Source organism: Suncus etruscus, chromosome 16 (assembly GCF_024139225.1).
Source record: "Suncus etruscus isolate mSunEtr1 chromosome 16, mSunEtr1.pri.cur, whole genome shotgun sequence".
In the NCBI taxonomy this organism is placed as follows: domain Eukaryota; kingdom Metazoa; phylum Chordata; class Mammalia; order Eulipotyphla; family Soricidae; genus Suncus; species Suncus etruscus.
The window spans coordinates 67,323,437-67,339,973 of NC_064863.1; the positions used below are offsets into that span (position 1 = coordinate 67,323,437).

The 16,537-nt window shown below is 38.5% G+C and overlaps 1 protein-coding gene across 1 annotated transcript in view; it reads left to right on the forward strand.

The window, feature by feature from the left end:
- The window catches only part of FRAS1 (Fraser extracellular matrix complex subunit 1), a 377,453-nt gene that overhangs the window by 329,959 nt on the left and 30,957 nt on the right, over positions 1–16,537 (forward strand). Inside the window, 6 exon segments of the mRNA XM_049789877.1 lie at positions 1,486–1,686; positions 4,582–4,769; positions 6,023–6,298; positions 9,946–10,178; positions 12,220–12,380; positions 14,536–14,750. Of these exon segments, the coding sequence (XP_049645834.1) occupies positions 1,486–1,686; positions 4,582–4,769; positions 6,023–6,298; positions 9,946–10,178; positions 12,220–12,380; positions 14,536–14,750 (1,274 nt within the window).

The window sequence follows — 16,537 nt, forward strand, 5'->3', positions numbered from 1 at the left end:
ATCTTAGGGCTTGTGATAATAAGTTAGAGACTAACTTGGATGTTGGATAGTCTTGGTGTTGAATTAATCATTAGCCAAAGGTTAGATTCCAATCCCGACTTGAATAATTATGTTATAAAAAAACAATAATTAAAGTTCAAGCAGATCAAATTGACTGTGTTAGTGTAAAACCCTTAAGTTTCAAGTAACATGGGATTTCAAAGGAAAAGTGAACACAGAGACTTTAGAAGTTTCCCCACTAATCTATGTTGTACATAAAATATTTAAAGTTTTATAATTGTTTTCACCTTTCCCATTTTTGGTTTTGGACCACAGTTGACAGTACACAGCAACTACTCTTATCTTTAACATCAGAATATCATATGCAGTGTCCTGAAATTAACCTGGTAACCCCCATAGAATACATACAATCAGCTCATTGAACTATGTCTCTGGTCCAATTTTTCCATCTTTTATCTCACTCTATAGCTATTGCCATTCTTTATCATGAAAGCATAATAGAAAACAAGATGTTCACTGAAATTTTGGTGTAAATTAGCATAATATTAATCATACCCTAGAAATGAGAAAATAATCTCAAACTGGGGGCCAGAGCAATAGCACAGCGGTAGGGCATTTGCCTTGCACATGACCAACCCCAGACTGACTCCGGTTTGATTCCTGGCATCCCATATGTTCTCTGAGCCTGCCAGGAGTGACTTCTGAGCCAGAGCCAGGGGTAACCCCTGAGAGCCTCCAAATGTGACCCAAAAACCAACAAACAAACAAAAAGAATCTCAAACTAGATCAGTCACACACTCCAAATTAAATAACAGTGGGACATTATGAAAGGCTAAGAGTAGGAGAAAAAGAGCCATCGGAGGAAATTCTAAAGACCGGAAATGAAGAGCTGGATTTGGTAAATGTGAAGAAGTAAGAAAAATTACAAACTATCAATTCACATTTCATAAGAAGAGTTGATTTATATGATCAATAGATTTTTTATCGAGGATTCTCTATATCCCAGTCCCTAGATAAATTGTGCAAATTTCAACATATTTAGTGAGCTGTAATACCCTGATGGAAAACACAGGCAGCATGCTTTTCATCGTGCTTAAAAATATCTCCCTTCCTGCATTGTTTTTTAATAAGAAACAACTACTGGGACTGGAAAGATAGATAGTATAGTCCCTGGCATCTCATTTCATCCCTTGAGCACCACCAGGAGGGATTCATGAGTGCAGAGCCATTGAAGAGTATGCCCCCACCTCCAAGAAGAAAAAAGATAGGAACAACTCCTTCACTCTCAAAGATAAATTTCTTTTATCCTACCATTGCTTAGGGGGGATGAATACTGATTTATTTTTATGACTGCAAGACATCTTGCCTTTGTGTTGTTAACTAATGTGAAAAATTTTCTCTTGTCATCACAAGGTGCTTCTGTGGGCATCCGAATTCTTTGTGCTATTTTAACTTGTGCTTCTTTTTCTAACCGTGTTTCCTTAGCACCAACCATTGAGTTTGAAGAAGCTGCATATCAAGTTAGAGAACCCTCAGGGCCAGATGCCATGGCCATCCTAAACATCAAGGTTATTCGCAGAGGAGATCAGAACAGGACGTCCAAGGTTCGCTGTAGCACAAGGGATGGCTCTGCCCAGTCTGGCGTGGATTATTACCCAAAGAGTCGAGTCTTGAAGTTCAGTCCAGGTAATTGAAAACCAGTCTCAATATATGAGGAGAGGCAAATATCATGTATCATCCTTGGAATAAAGGAATGAACAAAAAAAGGGGGGGAATAATTAGTAGTTACTCAGCATGTACTTGCAGTTACAGAAATATTTTTAGTTAATAAACATGGCATGAGATGGCCAGAGAGATACCTCAGAGAATTAGAGCATATCCACAAGATGCAGGAAGCCCAGGTTTGACTTCTGGCACTGAGTACTGTTATGCTGAGTACTGCCCCACTGAGTACTGTTATAGTGATCCTCTGAGAACTTGAGTATGATACTAATATAAAAGCAAAGCCAAAATAGCATGAGATGAGAAATAAATGGGTCTCTTTCTTCAGAACATTTGGAGGTTTTGTTTCATTTTAAAAGAATTTCTTCCCATTGACCAATGATTCATTTGAGTCGAGGAACTTGATTAAAATTATATATAGTTATGTATATGTCTGTGACTACTATTATTCAATAAATATTGATATACATTGATATTGATACATCAAACTGTGTGCTGGGCAACTCAGATTACTAAAATACAGAAAGATATCACAATCTCTGCATTCAAATGGTTTAACACTTACTAGGAGAAAGAAGTTGTGGAATTTCAAACATGGAGGGATGTGACAAGGGAGATAGCTAAGCACATGATTTGTATGTGGAAGAACTGGATTTGATGCTTGGCATATCATGTTTCCCTCAAGCAATAGCAGAAGCAACTTCTGAGTACTGCCAGGTATGATCCCAAATAAATAGTTCATCTTAGACTGGCACTGAGTCAGGGATAAATGATATGAAAGTTATATGACCTGTTTAGTGGTCATTTTAAATGTCATAAATTAAATAATATAAGGAAAGGTGTGAGATAATGAAGGGATTAATTTGTGTGCTAGGTTTTTTCATAGAAGTTTCAGGAGCTGTGGAAGTCTGCTTTCACAGAGTGAAGCAGGCTGAAGTCTGCTAGGATACTGACTTCATTTGTGAGTCAGAAAGAAAAGGGCAATGGTGTTAGACATTTGACAGAAGTCAGCAAGTAGAGGAAAAAGAATGGATACCTCAGAAACAAGAGAAGTGCTTTGTCTCATCCCACTGAACATGGGAAGGTTCAATATCATGTGGAGTATGCCTGGGTTATTTGACTGGGAGGGCTAATGCTCTTCCTCCTCAGCTGCCTAGTATCTCAGATTTAAGAGTCTTTACTTGTTATATTTCTACCTGATGATCTGAAGAAAGAGGCCTGTATTTCCATATAATTCTTGCAGATTTTATGCCTTTTTTTGCAGAAAGATGGGGTACATCTCTATGCCACTAAGTGAACACGGTATTGCTCTGTTTGTTTTATAAGTGATATGATGATTAAATTATACCATGCAAAAATTACATAATGAAAAGTTACACACAAAATTCTGAAATAAGAAACGGGGTGCGATAACTATGTGATGAAATACAAATGGCTTTTTAGAAGTAGAGAGTCCAGCTATCTGAGGAAAGAAAGGAGCAATAGCAACAGCCAGAAGTATTTATAGTTTCAGGGATTGATTATTTAGAAGAGAAAGTAGCTTTCATTTTTGTTTTTGTTTTGTTTCTCCTCCATATTTTTTTGCAGACGTGAGAATTTTTTAATTTTTTAACTAAATTTTAAAAATTTTAAGCACTGTAATTTATAGTTTTTATACAGTTATTTTCTGGCATTCAATAGTCCACTATGAATATAAAATTCTTTCCAACATCAATTTCCCAAGCTTCCCAAAGCCTACCCCATGGCAGATAAGAACAATTTACTTAATATTTTGTGTATTGCTACTGGGAAATCAGAATTAAAATTATGGGGTATCTTCTGCTGCTTGTGAAGCCACGTCTACACATTTGTTGATATGTAGTGCTGAACTGATGAGCTTATATGAAAATAGCTATGGTTCATTGGAACCCTCTGAAGAGCACCAGTACAACTGGCTGCATCATCAGTATGCCCATGAGTTTTTCCTGCTATTGGCCCTCTCTTCTAAGAGTTACTTGCTGGCCACTTGCTCAGACATAAAGGAAGGCTCTAGTTCTCATATGTAGCTTCCAGGGTCATCTGGAAGTACAAAGGTGCAAAGGTGAGGGTGGAAGGTGAACAACAGACCTGGCTCCAAAGCTCCCTGGAGATGTCAGCCACAGAACTACCATACCAGGAATGTTTGGCAGCTAGGAAGGAATCTGCAGAAATAACAGGAGATGCAGTGATACTAGGCCATTTGGAGTTGAGACAGGTCCATTTGGGGTGGGTCTATGTGAGCAGGCCCCAGGGCTTCGGCAGGGCAGAAGACTTGTCACTGCCTCCTCTCCATATACTGCAGTGCAATTACGTGCGAGGCTGGTATGTTCATGAATTTTTCTACTAGTTGTGCCTATTTTTCGATAGTTACATGAGTCTGTGGTGTTGGCTCTTGCCCAGACCTAGTGGAAAGCTCTGATTTCTGGGCATGGCAGAAAGAGAAAGGCTCTAAAGTTTCCCCTAACAGGCCAAAAAAAACCTGACAAGTCGCCTCTGAGTTTTTGCTACACAGGAGCTTATTCTTAAGTGTAAAAGGATAAAATAAAAAAAAAATTTAAACCCAGGGTGGAGTATATTTTGGATCATAGATTTTTATTACCACTAGCTGGTGTCAGGCAGGGACCATTAATTCTCACCCCATGTTTAATAGTAAATTTGCAATACTGAGCCTCTACTACAAGTAGAATTTGGTCTATAAAACATTCTTTGCTTGAGAGGGGGCTATGGTTATCAGCAGCACAGCATTTATATAAAGCTTCTAAGAGGAAAGGGCATATTGTAGCAGAAAGCCAGTAGATCACCTAATGGTATCTTTTTCTCTTTCTGTGTGTCCTTGTGAAGGGATGGACCATATCTTTTTTAAAGTTGAGATTCTGTCCAATGAAGACCGGGAGTGGCATGAATCTTTCTCCTTAGTCCTTGGTCCAGATGACCCCTTGGAGGCAGTTCTTGGTGATGTGACCACTGCCACAGTGACAATTCTGGACCAGGAGGCAGCTGGAAGCCTTATACTGCCAGCACCACCCATTGTGAGTTGCCTTGATTTGAATTAAGTGCTTCTGTGCCTTAGTGGATAGTAGACAAAAGCTCATAAAAGTACAGATAGCTGTTGTGGTTCTCAACCAAAAGTGAGTGAGCTCATTCCTTTCCCTGCTCTACCCTGTCACCTCCAAGGGACACTCAGCAACGTCTAGTGACATGTTTGGTTGTCACAATTTTCAACTTCCAGGCTGTGTAGAATAAATATGTAATGGGTAGAAGTCTTGAATGCTGCTAAACATCTTATGATGCATATGGCTACCCCAATAACTAAGAAATATTAACACAAATGTCAACTATGCTAAAGGTGAGAGACCCTTGTCTGTTATCATAGTAAGACCAAATTATATTGCTACCTTAGTCTAAACAAAGACAAAAGTAACATACAATGATCTTCTCATTTCTTTGGTGGGGGCCAGAAAAGTAAATATTAATACTTTCCTCTGTTGATTTTCCTACATATATGCCACATATTTAGGGTTCAGTGTACAGATGCCATCCCACATTTTCTAGTTTGGTGATGAAGTATATGAATGCATTGAATTTTTTATTAGAGGATACTGCATAGAGGTTGCAAGAGAAATTTAGCTCATAATAATGAAGCAAAAAACTAAGTCTTCTAACCCACCTAGATAATCTCATCTTATAGAAGGATTTTTTCAAGATATGTCTTTGATTATTATATAATAAATATACTATCTTTATTTACTTTCATTTTTGCCAAATTGGCCACTACCTACCATTAACAATTTAAGGCAATTTTTAACTGGCAGCTATCATTTGTGATACAGCTTTGGTACCAGTATCACATGTGAAAGATATTTCACATGACTGGGAATGAGATTAATGAGCTAATAAAACTTTTAACTTATGGGGCCGGAGAGATAGCATGGAGGACAGTGGTTCGAATCCTGGTATCCCATATGGTCCCCCGTGCCTGCCAGGAGCCATTTCTGAGTGTGGAGCCAGGAGTGATCCCTGAGTGCTGCCGGTTGTGACCCAAAAACCTAAAAACAAAACAAAAACAAACAAACAAACAAAAAACACTTTTAACTTAGGCAGTAGGATCTTCTCTACCACTAAAAATCTGTAGCCATTTTTAGGTTAACCCAGCAATGTTATCAAAACTTGTTCAGTTTCAAGAGAAGTGATTAACTTAGGGATCCTTGGGAGGGGAACCTTAGTTCTTTTGGCCTTCTCAAATCCCAACCCCAGATAAAACTTAGTTATTGCTCCTTTTCAGGTTGTCACCCTTGCCGACTATGACCATGTGGAAGAGGTTACCAAGGAAGGAACCAAGAAATCCCCCTCCCCAGGCTACCCACTGGTCTGTGTCACTCCCTGCGACCCCCACTTCCCCAAGTATGCCATCATGAGAGAGCGCTGCAGTGAGGCTGGCATCAACCACTCATCGGTGCAGTTCAGCTGGGAAGTGGCTGCCCCCACAGATGGCAATGGGGCCCGATCTCCCTTTGAAACCATCACTGACAACACACCATTCACAAGTGTCAACCACATGGTAGGTCTGCAGAGTGGGTCTGATCATACCAGGGAAAAAACTGGCTTTTGTTGCTCAGATTCATGAATTGCCTAAACTTTAAGGCCTAAAGTTTCCAGCATGGCATTTGGTATAAGATAAATAAGCAGTTACGGAGTTTATACCTAGGATTTCCATTCTTCTGTATAAGATCAAGGAATAGGGTATAGAGAGTTAAAAGACAACTAGGTTATTAGAAGATCTATTTATGAATCCTGATTTTTGCCTATGGGTAAGTGTAGAGATACTTAGTCTCTCTAAAACTTTAGACTCCCAATATGAAAAATAATCTTTTTTTCACTTATCTACTCAACAGGCCATTAAGAAATTTCATATAATAATGATTTGGGGACTGGAAATATAGTAGAGAAGACAAGGCACTTGTCATGTTTGTGGCTACCCAGGTTCACTCCCTGGCACCTTGTATGGTCTCCTGAGCCCTACCTAGAGTGAGCCACAAGCATCGAGCCAGGAGCACAGTTGAGTGTGACCAGAAAAATACAAATAATAATTATTAATTAATTTTAAATGATTTAAAGGCTTTATTTTCCTAATGGCTGCATAGTATTCCGTTGTGTGGGACATAAGAAAAAAATAAAAGTCAGTATGATAATAATATCTATAAACATTAGAGACAAAGGCCAGATGGACCAGTTCAAAGTAGGAAGCTTGCCACAAAGAGCAGTGAGTGCAGTCAGAGAATTGTCTGCTTTGACAATGAAAATTGGAACTGATTGCTCTGGACAAGAACTGAGTGCTAAAAGGGGAGAAAGTTGGATTAATGATACTCCTTCATTAACAATAGTGCAAAGCACAGTATCAACAAAGGAAAAAGATAGAAACAAAGGAGAGAGAGGGAGGGAGAGAGAGAGAGAAAGAGAGAGAGAGATAGAGAGAGAGAGAAGCAAAATGCCTGCCACAGAGATACATGGAGGAGAGGTGAGAGGGAGGGAAACTGGGGACATTGATGGCAGAAAAATTGCACCAGTCAAGGGTGATACATATTCTATGATAGAAACTTAAGTATGAACATTTTTGTAACCATGGTTCTTAAATAAAGAAATTATTTTAAAAAGAAAAGAAAAGTAAGTTGTTGAATCAGAAAATACAATGATTTACAGGGGTAGGGAAGATGCTCAGTGGTTAGAGGTGCATGGCACGCATGCATAAGGGCCTGGATTTGGTCCCAGTCACCACATAGCTCCTTAGGTACCTCCAAGTACAGCCCTGTTGGTTCCCAACATCACCGGGCTAAAATGGTACTGCATCAGTGGGCTCAAGTTTAGAATCAATTGGCCTACTTGGTTATCACTGGGAATGGTCCTTGGAACTGCTTGGAAGATACCAGAAAAAGATCTGCATAGTGGGAAAGTAAGTATAAATCATAGATTCCAGGTAAGTACAATTAATAATGACTTCTCAGAATTTATCAATCGTTCAATAGTATAATAGGATTAAACACATAGAGTGGGGATCCAGCAGGGAATTTTTTTTTCAGGTTCTGTAGTACATGCTTTGTACGTGAGAGGCCTGGGTTCGGTACAGGTAATGCATGATACCTCAACAATAGAGTGTTGCTCCAGCACTGAGCCAGAAGTATCTCCTGACCCAAAACCATACAAAAAAAAATCATTAAATTCACCAAGGTCTTCCTCATATTTATGTACCCCAAAGTAGCCAGCATATTGATAGCCCATAGTGTAAGCCAGTTATTAAGCAAAAGAAAAAGCTGCTTATTTGAATGATCTACATTTTACAAATCTCTGTGTGAAGACCAGAAATGAAGTTCACAATGTAGTCTTTAAAGAAGTCGAGAATAATCCACACTGACTACTTTGCTTGTGGCAACTTGGAAATGAGTTCTCATCTCTCTAGAGGCAGGACTGAAAATAAGTCAGCACATAGAAAACACCAATGACATAGGGCACATAGAAAACACCAGTGACATTTGATTGAAACAGGTTCATTTAATAATTTTGGAAATAAAAATTTCTCCAGTTTTTCTATTTTACTCACAGTTCATTGTCATGGGTTGGTATAATAATGACAGAATGCTCTTGGACATAAATAGGGACTAGAGATAAAGTAGGTCACTTTTATCTCTTGTTTTTGGTACACTTTGCTCAGAAAGACCAGAAGAGCAAATTAAATTTCCCAAATTTAAATTGTTTTCTATATTGTTAAAATTGATATGGCAAGATATTATTGCTTAAGTTGTATAAGTATCTAATTCTCTGTTTGATTTGATGTAAGCCGAATATTTACCAAATTTATAGATTCTTTTTATTTTTATTTTTGCAATGGATTACTGACTCACTCTACCATATTTTCTTTGCCTTTTCTTCATTTCTTCAACTACCTATTTAATACCATTGCATTGCATGTATTTTATAAGGTGCCCCAAATCCCTTCTGAAATAAGTCCATGTATATATAAATAAATAAAGTGTTGGCAGCTAATTAAAAATTGTACTGGAAATTTTTTCTTTAATTTTTAATGAACTTCAATGATAATTGTTTTCATGGGGAGAATTTATAAGTTTGTATGATTGCTTTGTGGGAGGTTTATGACACACAAACCGAGCAATTGCTTTTTCTTCGTATATTCTTCCCTATGTGTATTCACATATAATCTAGAGAATCTGATGACCTTCTTTGACTCTACGTAGATTGAATTAAACACTCTTATGGCTTCTGTATTTCTTGATATGTGAAATAATATAAAAAGACTTAAAGGCCCATAGATAATAGACCAAGTTCTCAGTCTCTGTTACTATACTTTTGGAACATGTGGTCATAGGGTTTGGGAATGGAAATAATCTATTAGAAAGAAAGAACTTCACAAAGGAGAGAATCTCTCTCTTGTATCCTGCTACTATGCCCTCAGTAAGAGTCACTTGGAGACTTGCTGGAAGGGGAAAAGCTAGTTGAGTGATCCTTATGTTATACATAATGTTAAAGTAAGATAAGAAACAGTCAAGAATTAAGAATATTTTGGGGTGTTGTTAAAAAGTATATATATATATATATATGCTTTTGAAAATGAATACTAATAAGAAAAGAACTCCTGAGTGGGGTATAGTATGCAAGGGGAGGAATTTCTCCCCCCCCACCCTCCCCCCAGGGCCTGATTTACCAGGCGTGGCCCTGAAGACCTGTCTGGTGTGGGGTATCCCAGTCCCCTGGACTAAGTGGTCAGCCCAGGGGGGCCTATGGCTATCTGCCCTGCCCAGAGCCCCCAACATACCAGCTGAAGAGAAACAGAAGAACAGTCATCTCTGCATCTTACTAAGAATATATATGTCTACTTGTTCCCTGTCTCATTGACTCCCTCAATGCTTAGTCCTCATTCCTAATTTCTGGTAGAAAGTCAATACTTATGTGGTGAAAGGATGGATGGATGGATGGATGGATGGATGGATGGATGGATGGATGGATGGATGGATGGATGGATGAATGGATAGATGGATAGGTGGGTGGCAAGTGGCTATGTGGCTGGATGGATAGATTGGTGAGTGGGTAGTCTTCACAGATTACTTTTTTCTAGGATCTGTGTCATACCACTCAGAAGATACAATGTAAAAGGCTATTTATTCCACATACATATGCCTTCCTTTTTTATCCTGACAGGTCCTGGATAGCATTTACTTCAGCCGGAGGTTCCATGTACGTTGTGTAGCAAAGGCTGTGGACAAGGTGGGCCATGTGGGGACCCCCTTAAGGAGCAACATCGTTACCATTGGCACAGACAGTGCTATCTGCCACACCCCAGTAGTAGCTGGGACAGCTAGAGGCTTCCAGGCTCAGTCCTTCATTGCGACTTTGAAATACCTGGATGTCAAGCATAAGGAGCATCCAAACAGGTCAGAGGCCAGAATCTTCCACAAGGAAAGGAGAAGTAAATCTCCAGCCATCTTTCTCATATTTTTACCTGGGACAGATCAATGAAGGATGCTTCTGTCAATGAATAATTAGTAACAAGTGCATAGCATGTGTAAAATTTTCAGTTTCAGTCAGAATGGACTCACTGCCTCATAGCCTCATCTTCACTTGCTTGTTCATCCACAGAGAACCATATAAAATTTCCTTAAAATTTTAAACCATCTTAGATTGCATTCTTCTGCCAAGCTACTGCTATTAACTCTAATTCCCCACTACCCTCTTCTGCTCATTGGACTTCAATCTTGTTCTGCTATACCTAGCTTGTGATATCTCTTCCAATAACTTTTTCACCTTCCTACCCAGTTTAATCTGGGAGAACCTCCTTTCACTTTCTCCAGCACCCACTTAAGTGTTTCTCTGCACATTAACATCCCTCATACTTTCTGTGTTCCCATAGGGAGTAGTGGTAAGAGCAGAGTCATGATTCTTTTGTATGTGTACTTCATGGCACCAAATTGCACTCTCTAGATACCTAACAAACCAATGAGCATCAACACTGTTTTGTTGTTTATCTTTGTTTGGGGGTAACACCCAGCAGTGCTAAGGGCTATGCTTATCTCTTTGCTTAGGGGACCATGTGATGCTGGGGGATGGAACCCAGGTTTTCCCTATGCAATCATAGCTCCAGTCCTTTGAGTTGTAAACTGTATGTTGGTGGACAGAACTTTTGTTAATTTTCCTGAACCACTATTATATTGATGTAAATAGATACTTTAAATTTTACATTGTGAAAAAAGAATTAATACGTATTTTACATTTTCCTTTAGACTTGTTATGTCTATATTGTGCCTTGATGAGAAGCTTAGTTTTGAAGAAAATAAGATTTGAATTATGGAACCAAAAATATGCAAATTCTTCTCTTTTTTTTGACATTGAAATTCAGTTATATGAAAAGACAATGAAAGAAGTGCCCAGAACAATACTAACCTCTTCCTAGTAAGAGACATTCTACTGATTGTCCAAGGTTGTGACCTCTTTAAAATATGCATCTTTGCTCTGAGCGACAAGCTGTAAAACCCTAAAGACCTCTTCAACAAACATGCTGAAAATTTAAGCTTGCCCAATGGAAAATTGCTGCCATAAGTACAGTTCTGTTCTGTGTTGCAATCTTAGCCAATATTTATTAAGCTCATATTTTATTTAGAATTATATCCTGCATGCTCTGGAGAAACAAAAGAAGTAAAGGAAATAGTCCGTATCCTAATAGTGGGAGGCAAGATAAACAGTGCTTGAAAACATACATGAAATAGGAGCCAACATAAATAAGTTGCAGAGTTCCTGCATTCAGGCTCCTAATCACTGAGGGACATATATCAAGGGAGAACGTGCCACAGAGCACAATCTCATGTCCAGTGCAAGGTATTGCAAGAACTTGAAAGAGGAGAGGGAAAGCCATTTTCAGTTAGGGCAAGACAATAAAGAGCAGTGAAATATACTTTCTTCTAAGAGTTTTCCTGTGAAACCTTAAAATTAAAAACCTCAGTAGTATCTTTTTAATTCAGAAATACATTTAAAAAAAAAATAGGAGTTTCCCTTTCTCTAACTCCAGCAACATTCACTATATAGGCAAGGAGAGTTGTATGCCTATCAGTCCCTCACCTTTAGCTCATCAGAAGTCAGAGCTTTCATGAAAAGCAAAAGAAAGCTTTCGAGTAATTTGTGGTTATGATGCTATCTTTTCTTATATACAAAAAAAAAAAAAGAAAGAAAGAAAAAAGAAAAAAACCCAAAGCCATAAAACAAAAGACAGAGCTTGATTGTTTTCAGTTCTGAGTCCAGATGATGTCTCCAGGAGATGACAGCTCAACATATGCACCCATTCCCTCCTGTTTGGAGATAAATCCTCCATGGAAAGCTTTGAAATGCTGCTTTCTTTGGTGAAAACATTGCAATGTGAGAAGGAACTGTGCCTTAGTACAAGTTTATAGCCTACAGCTAAGCTTTCCTGTTCTGTTCTCCTAGAATCCACATCTCCGTGCAGATCCCCCACCAGGATGGAATGCTGCCCCTCATTTCTACCATGCCTTTACACAACTTGCATTTTCTATTATCTGAGTCCATCTACAGACATCAGCATGTCTGCTCCAATCTTGTCACCACCCGCGACCAGCGAGGCATCTCAGGTAAGGGAAAGTTTTCTGCTAGTTTTTTTTAGTCCTTCCCAGTGTTCTGGCCCTCAGGGAAAAGGCTAAGTGAACCCTGTATTTTCTGTTTTCTGGTCCTCAAAATTCATACTGATTAGAGGCTTTCTCTCTTACCAAGCAACCAAACATGGGCAACTCTGACAGTGAAGTAAATAGCAAGAAACAAGGACTTTGGAATTAATGGTCTCATACATACATATATATTATGATTTATATCTATTATATTTATAAATACGTTTATATATTATATATATAATTTATATGTGGAGAATACCTGCTACCGAACAAATTGAACATTAAGTAGATGGATTTTTTTAAAGTACCTACTATGGTCAGTCGTAGTTCTTTCTTCTTATTTAGGGAGCATGTTGTGACTTATGCTTTAAAATACATGATCAGGATTGAAAAGATAGATGGGTAAAGATCCCATCCATTTGCCTCTGCCTTAGCCACTGCACAATTAAAGCACTTGCCTTGTACACTGATAACCTAAGTTTGGTCCCTGGCACCTTTTATGGTCCTCTAAGCACACCAGTTGTAATTCTCCCCAAAACACACACACATAAATAAATTAATCGGAAATAAAGATAAAATAAAATAAAAGCCAGGATCATCACAGTTTTCAATGATAAAGTGAAGATGCTATGTTATTCAGAAAGAAAAGTAGTTTGGGGTGCAAAATGCTTATTAGAGAGCCACATGCTTTAAAGGGTGAGAGAGAAAGCAAGAACTGCAAAATAGGCCCCACAAAACGCCAACCATTGACTGCAGTAATCTCTGGCAAGAGCCCATCCTTTAGACTTGTCTTACTACCAGGTCCTACTTCCAGCCAGAGCAGGAGGACCTTCTTACCCCATTTTGTCAGTACTAGTCACACACACCACTGCTGGAGGACATACTCTAGAGCTGTGCTAATCTGCAGCAGACATATGCAGAACAGCTGACAGCTGAGGCTCTGCATTTTGATGTTCAGATATTTGACCTGACCAAGAATCCCTTTGTTTCCATTTGCCCGCACATTAAACATACATTTTCCCTGTTCACAACTAATGAATCATTGAATGGTGTTTTTTGAGGACAGAACATTCATATGCTCTTTCATATTCCTTAAGCATCACTTGCCGACGCATGGTCTTTATACAATAGAAATTAGCTGAGTGTAAATTATTTGTAAATCACTGAGTTGTGTATGAAATTTTAATTGTCCCACATATATGGCTGGGGAAAGAAAAATACCATGTTTGAGGACTGAAAGTTTGCATCTCTTCTTATGAAAACACAATTCACTTCAACACATGTTCATTGAGATCTAGAGTTGGAGGAGTAGAAGGCTGTGTGCTGATGCCAAATATTTAGGAAATAAGTCAACTCAACATACTACAGTTACATTTAGCATTGCCAAAAAAAATTTCAGTCCTAATATTCTAAATTTTATCTGTATTCAGCTCTCTGCTGCTTAAAGGTCTCCTTTAATTTAGAACGGTTCACTTTCTTGGCAGCATTTGATGCAGTAATTTTGGCCTGTAACCGGGCAATTTCGTCAAGCATCATTAGTGAGTTATTTTACTCATTAACAAAAAATTAGGACTTTTTCCCCAAGATAGAAGATACCATCAGAGGGTGAGGTAAAAATCAGATGTTTGATTGTGAGCATGCCATAAAAGCTTTTTTAAAAAGAAAAAAGACTCTTAACAATTCAACTCATCAGCAAAGTATCTAAACAGCAAATCCATTCTTCAAGGACTTGTTGCAAAGTAGAGACCCAGCTTCCCAAGTATGACAGGAGAAGCTACAATATATTGTATTTTTTTGAGATCTGCCGGCCCCTGAGCTCTGGCTCCTTGACATATGGTACTGTAGTTGTTCTCTTCTCTACAGTTCCTGAAACCTCTCAGGAAAGTTCCTGAATCAAATCTCTCTAACTCATGCTCACAGGCATGAGTATCCAAGGAACCAAACTCCCACAGCTTTCTGGTCATTGAGGCCTAATCCAGTGGGAGTTGGCATGGCTGCATTCTTCACAGTGTTGGGTGGATGCAAACTCTGTTACTATCCAAACACATTCCCACTGATCCTTGTGGACAGAGACAGATCCCTGCAGTTCCCTGACAGTTCCCTATTCCCCCCATTGTAGAGGCGGGCTTCCTGGATGATCGTGTCTACGACAGCACCGCCCTGGGCCCAGGCTATGACCGCCCCTTCCAATTTGACCCTAAGGTGCGCGAGTCAAAGTCCATCCAGCTCTACAAACACTTGAACCTGAAGAGCTGTGTGTGGACTTTTGATGCCTATTATGATATGACTGAGCTAATTGATGTCTGCGGGGGCTCTGTAACTGCTGATTTCCAGGTGGGTATCCAGGCTCTGGCCTATGGACTACAGGCACTTGGGTGCCGTACTCACTCATTTCCAGAGCGCTTCATGGAATTCTTTGTAACCAGTGATTCCTAAGTGAACCAACAGAGGAGAATCTCTCTGAGACCCTTGCAGTAGACCACAGTATCATCAGGACTACAGCCCCCACAAAGTCCTCTGAATAGTGATTAAAATATGACAATGGAAAATGTTTGAGTTAATATGAAAGTGAATTTTTTTCCTGTCACCGCCATTTATATGCATATCTAGTATTTACTTCTCAAGAATTTCTTTTCTTTCTGAGTATATTTTAGAGCTAAAGAAATGTATATTTGATGATTAGGTTATTACTTAGTATTTAAGAGGCATATTCTCGTTACTATTCTATACTTTGTGTTCTCTTTCCCACCAAGAAAAATGAGTTGAAATGACAGGTGAAAATCTTAAATTTAAAAGACCATAGAACACAGCCACCCCTAAGCATTATAGAGAGAAAATTGTTTAAAACACTCTGATTTAATACCTATACTAAACTGAAATCACTTACCAAAATTAAGACATTTTTAAAAGGTGTATAACTGTCAGTAATAAAAAAATTACAATAAATAGACAAGCTCATAGGAGGACAGTTATTTGTATCTGTGTACTTACTGTGTCTTCATGGAAAAGGTGAATTCCAAAATAGGTTTACTTCTTTTTGATCAATTATCTCAGGGGCCTCAAAATAAGATGGTGGATTTTTTATTTAAAATGAAATTTGACCACACAGAGAGAAGAAACTTGTAAGGGAATTAATTGTAAGTATTCTGGAAAAGTCTCTTATTAAGATGATTTATTTTTTTTACCATACCACTCCTGAGAATTGATTCTCATTTTGTATACAATACTGCCCCCTGCTGCATAGAATGTTAAGGCATTCTTTATTTTCTTTGGATCCTGTAGTTGAGTAAACCTAGATCTAAGTCAGAAATACAAAACTTAGTGAATATATACATATAGTCACTAATTGATTTGCTTCTCCACCCCCTCGAAAGTTAATATTCCCAAGGCCAAAGTGATAATACAGCAGGTAGAACTTTTGCCTTGTGCCCAGCCAACTTAGATTTGATCCCTAGTACCTTATATGGTGTCCTGAGCCCAGCCAGGAATAAGTCCTGAGAACTCTCAAGTATAGCCCCTATATTCTTCTTAAACAAATAAAGAGAAACTCATCAATAGACTTTTAAAATTCCCTCACTCACACAGACATGGTATAAACATGAAAGCTTCTGATCGTAATTTATCTTTCCATCCCCTATTGCCCAATGCATAGTAAAATTTAAAAATAAATTAGTGAATCAAATAGATAGCAGCCAGAGGTTTTCTTTTAGAAGAATGTCAGTAAGAGTTATGTCTGCATGATGAATGATGCCTTTTCAAAATTATTTCAGCCAAGCATTGTATAAACTGGGGAATCAACCAACTATATGCTGCTCTGAGCTGTGAGTAAATGTGCTAGGCATAGTGTCCTAATCCCATAGACTTTGTTCTTTGAGCAAGAACACTTGGGGATTCCAAAATCCTAATCAGCCATATATATATATATATATATATATATTCATCCCCAGGATCCACATTGGCTTATCTTCCTAACTAAAGCTGTTTCCAGCTCTTCTAGTGGTCCCAGGACAGATGCATTCACTGAAAGATTATATGCCTATGGCAAAATCCACACTGGCGGGGTTGCTTCTTTGGGAATGACTATGATACTTTACAATCTCAGTGAAGGTAAAACTGCTTCC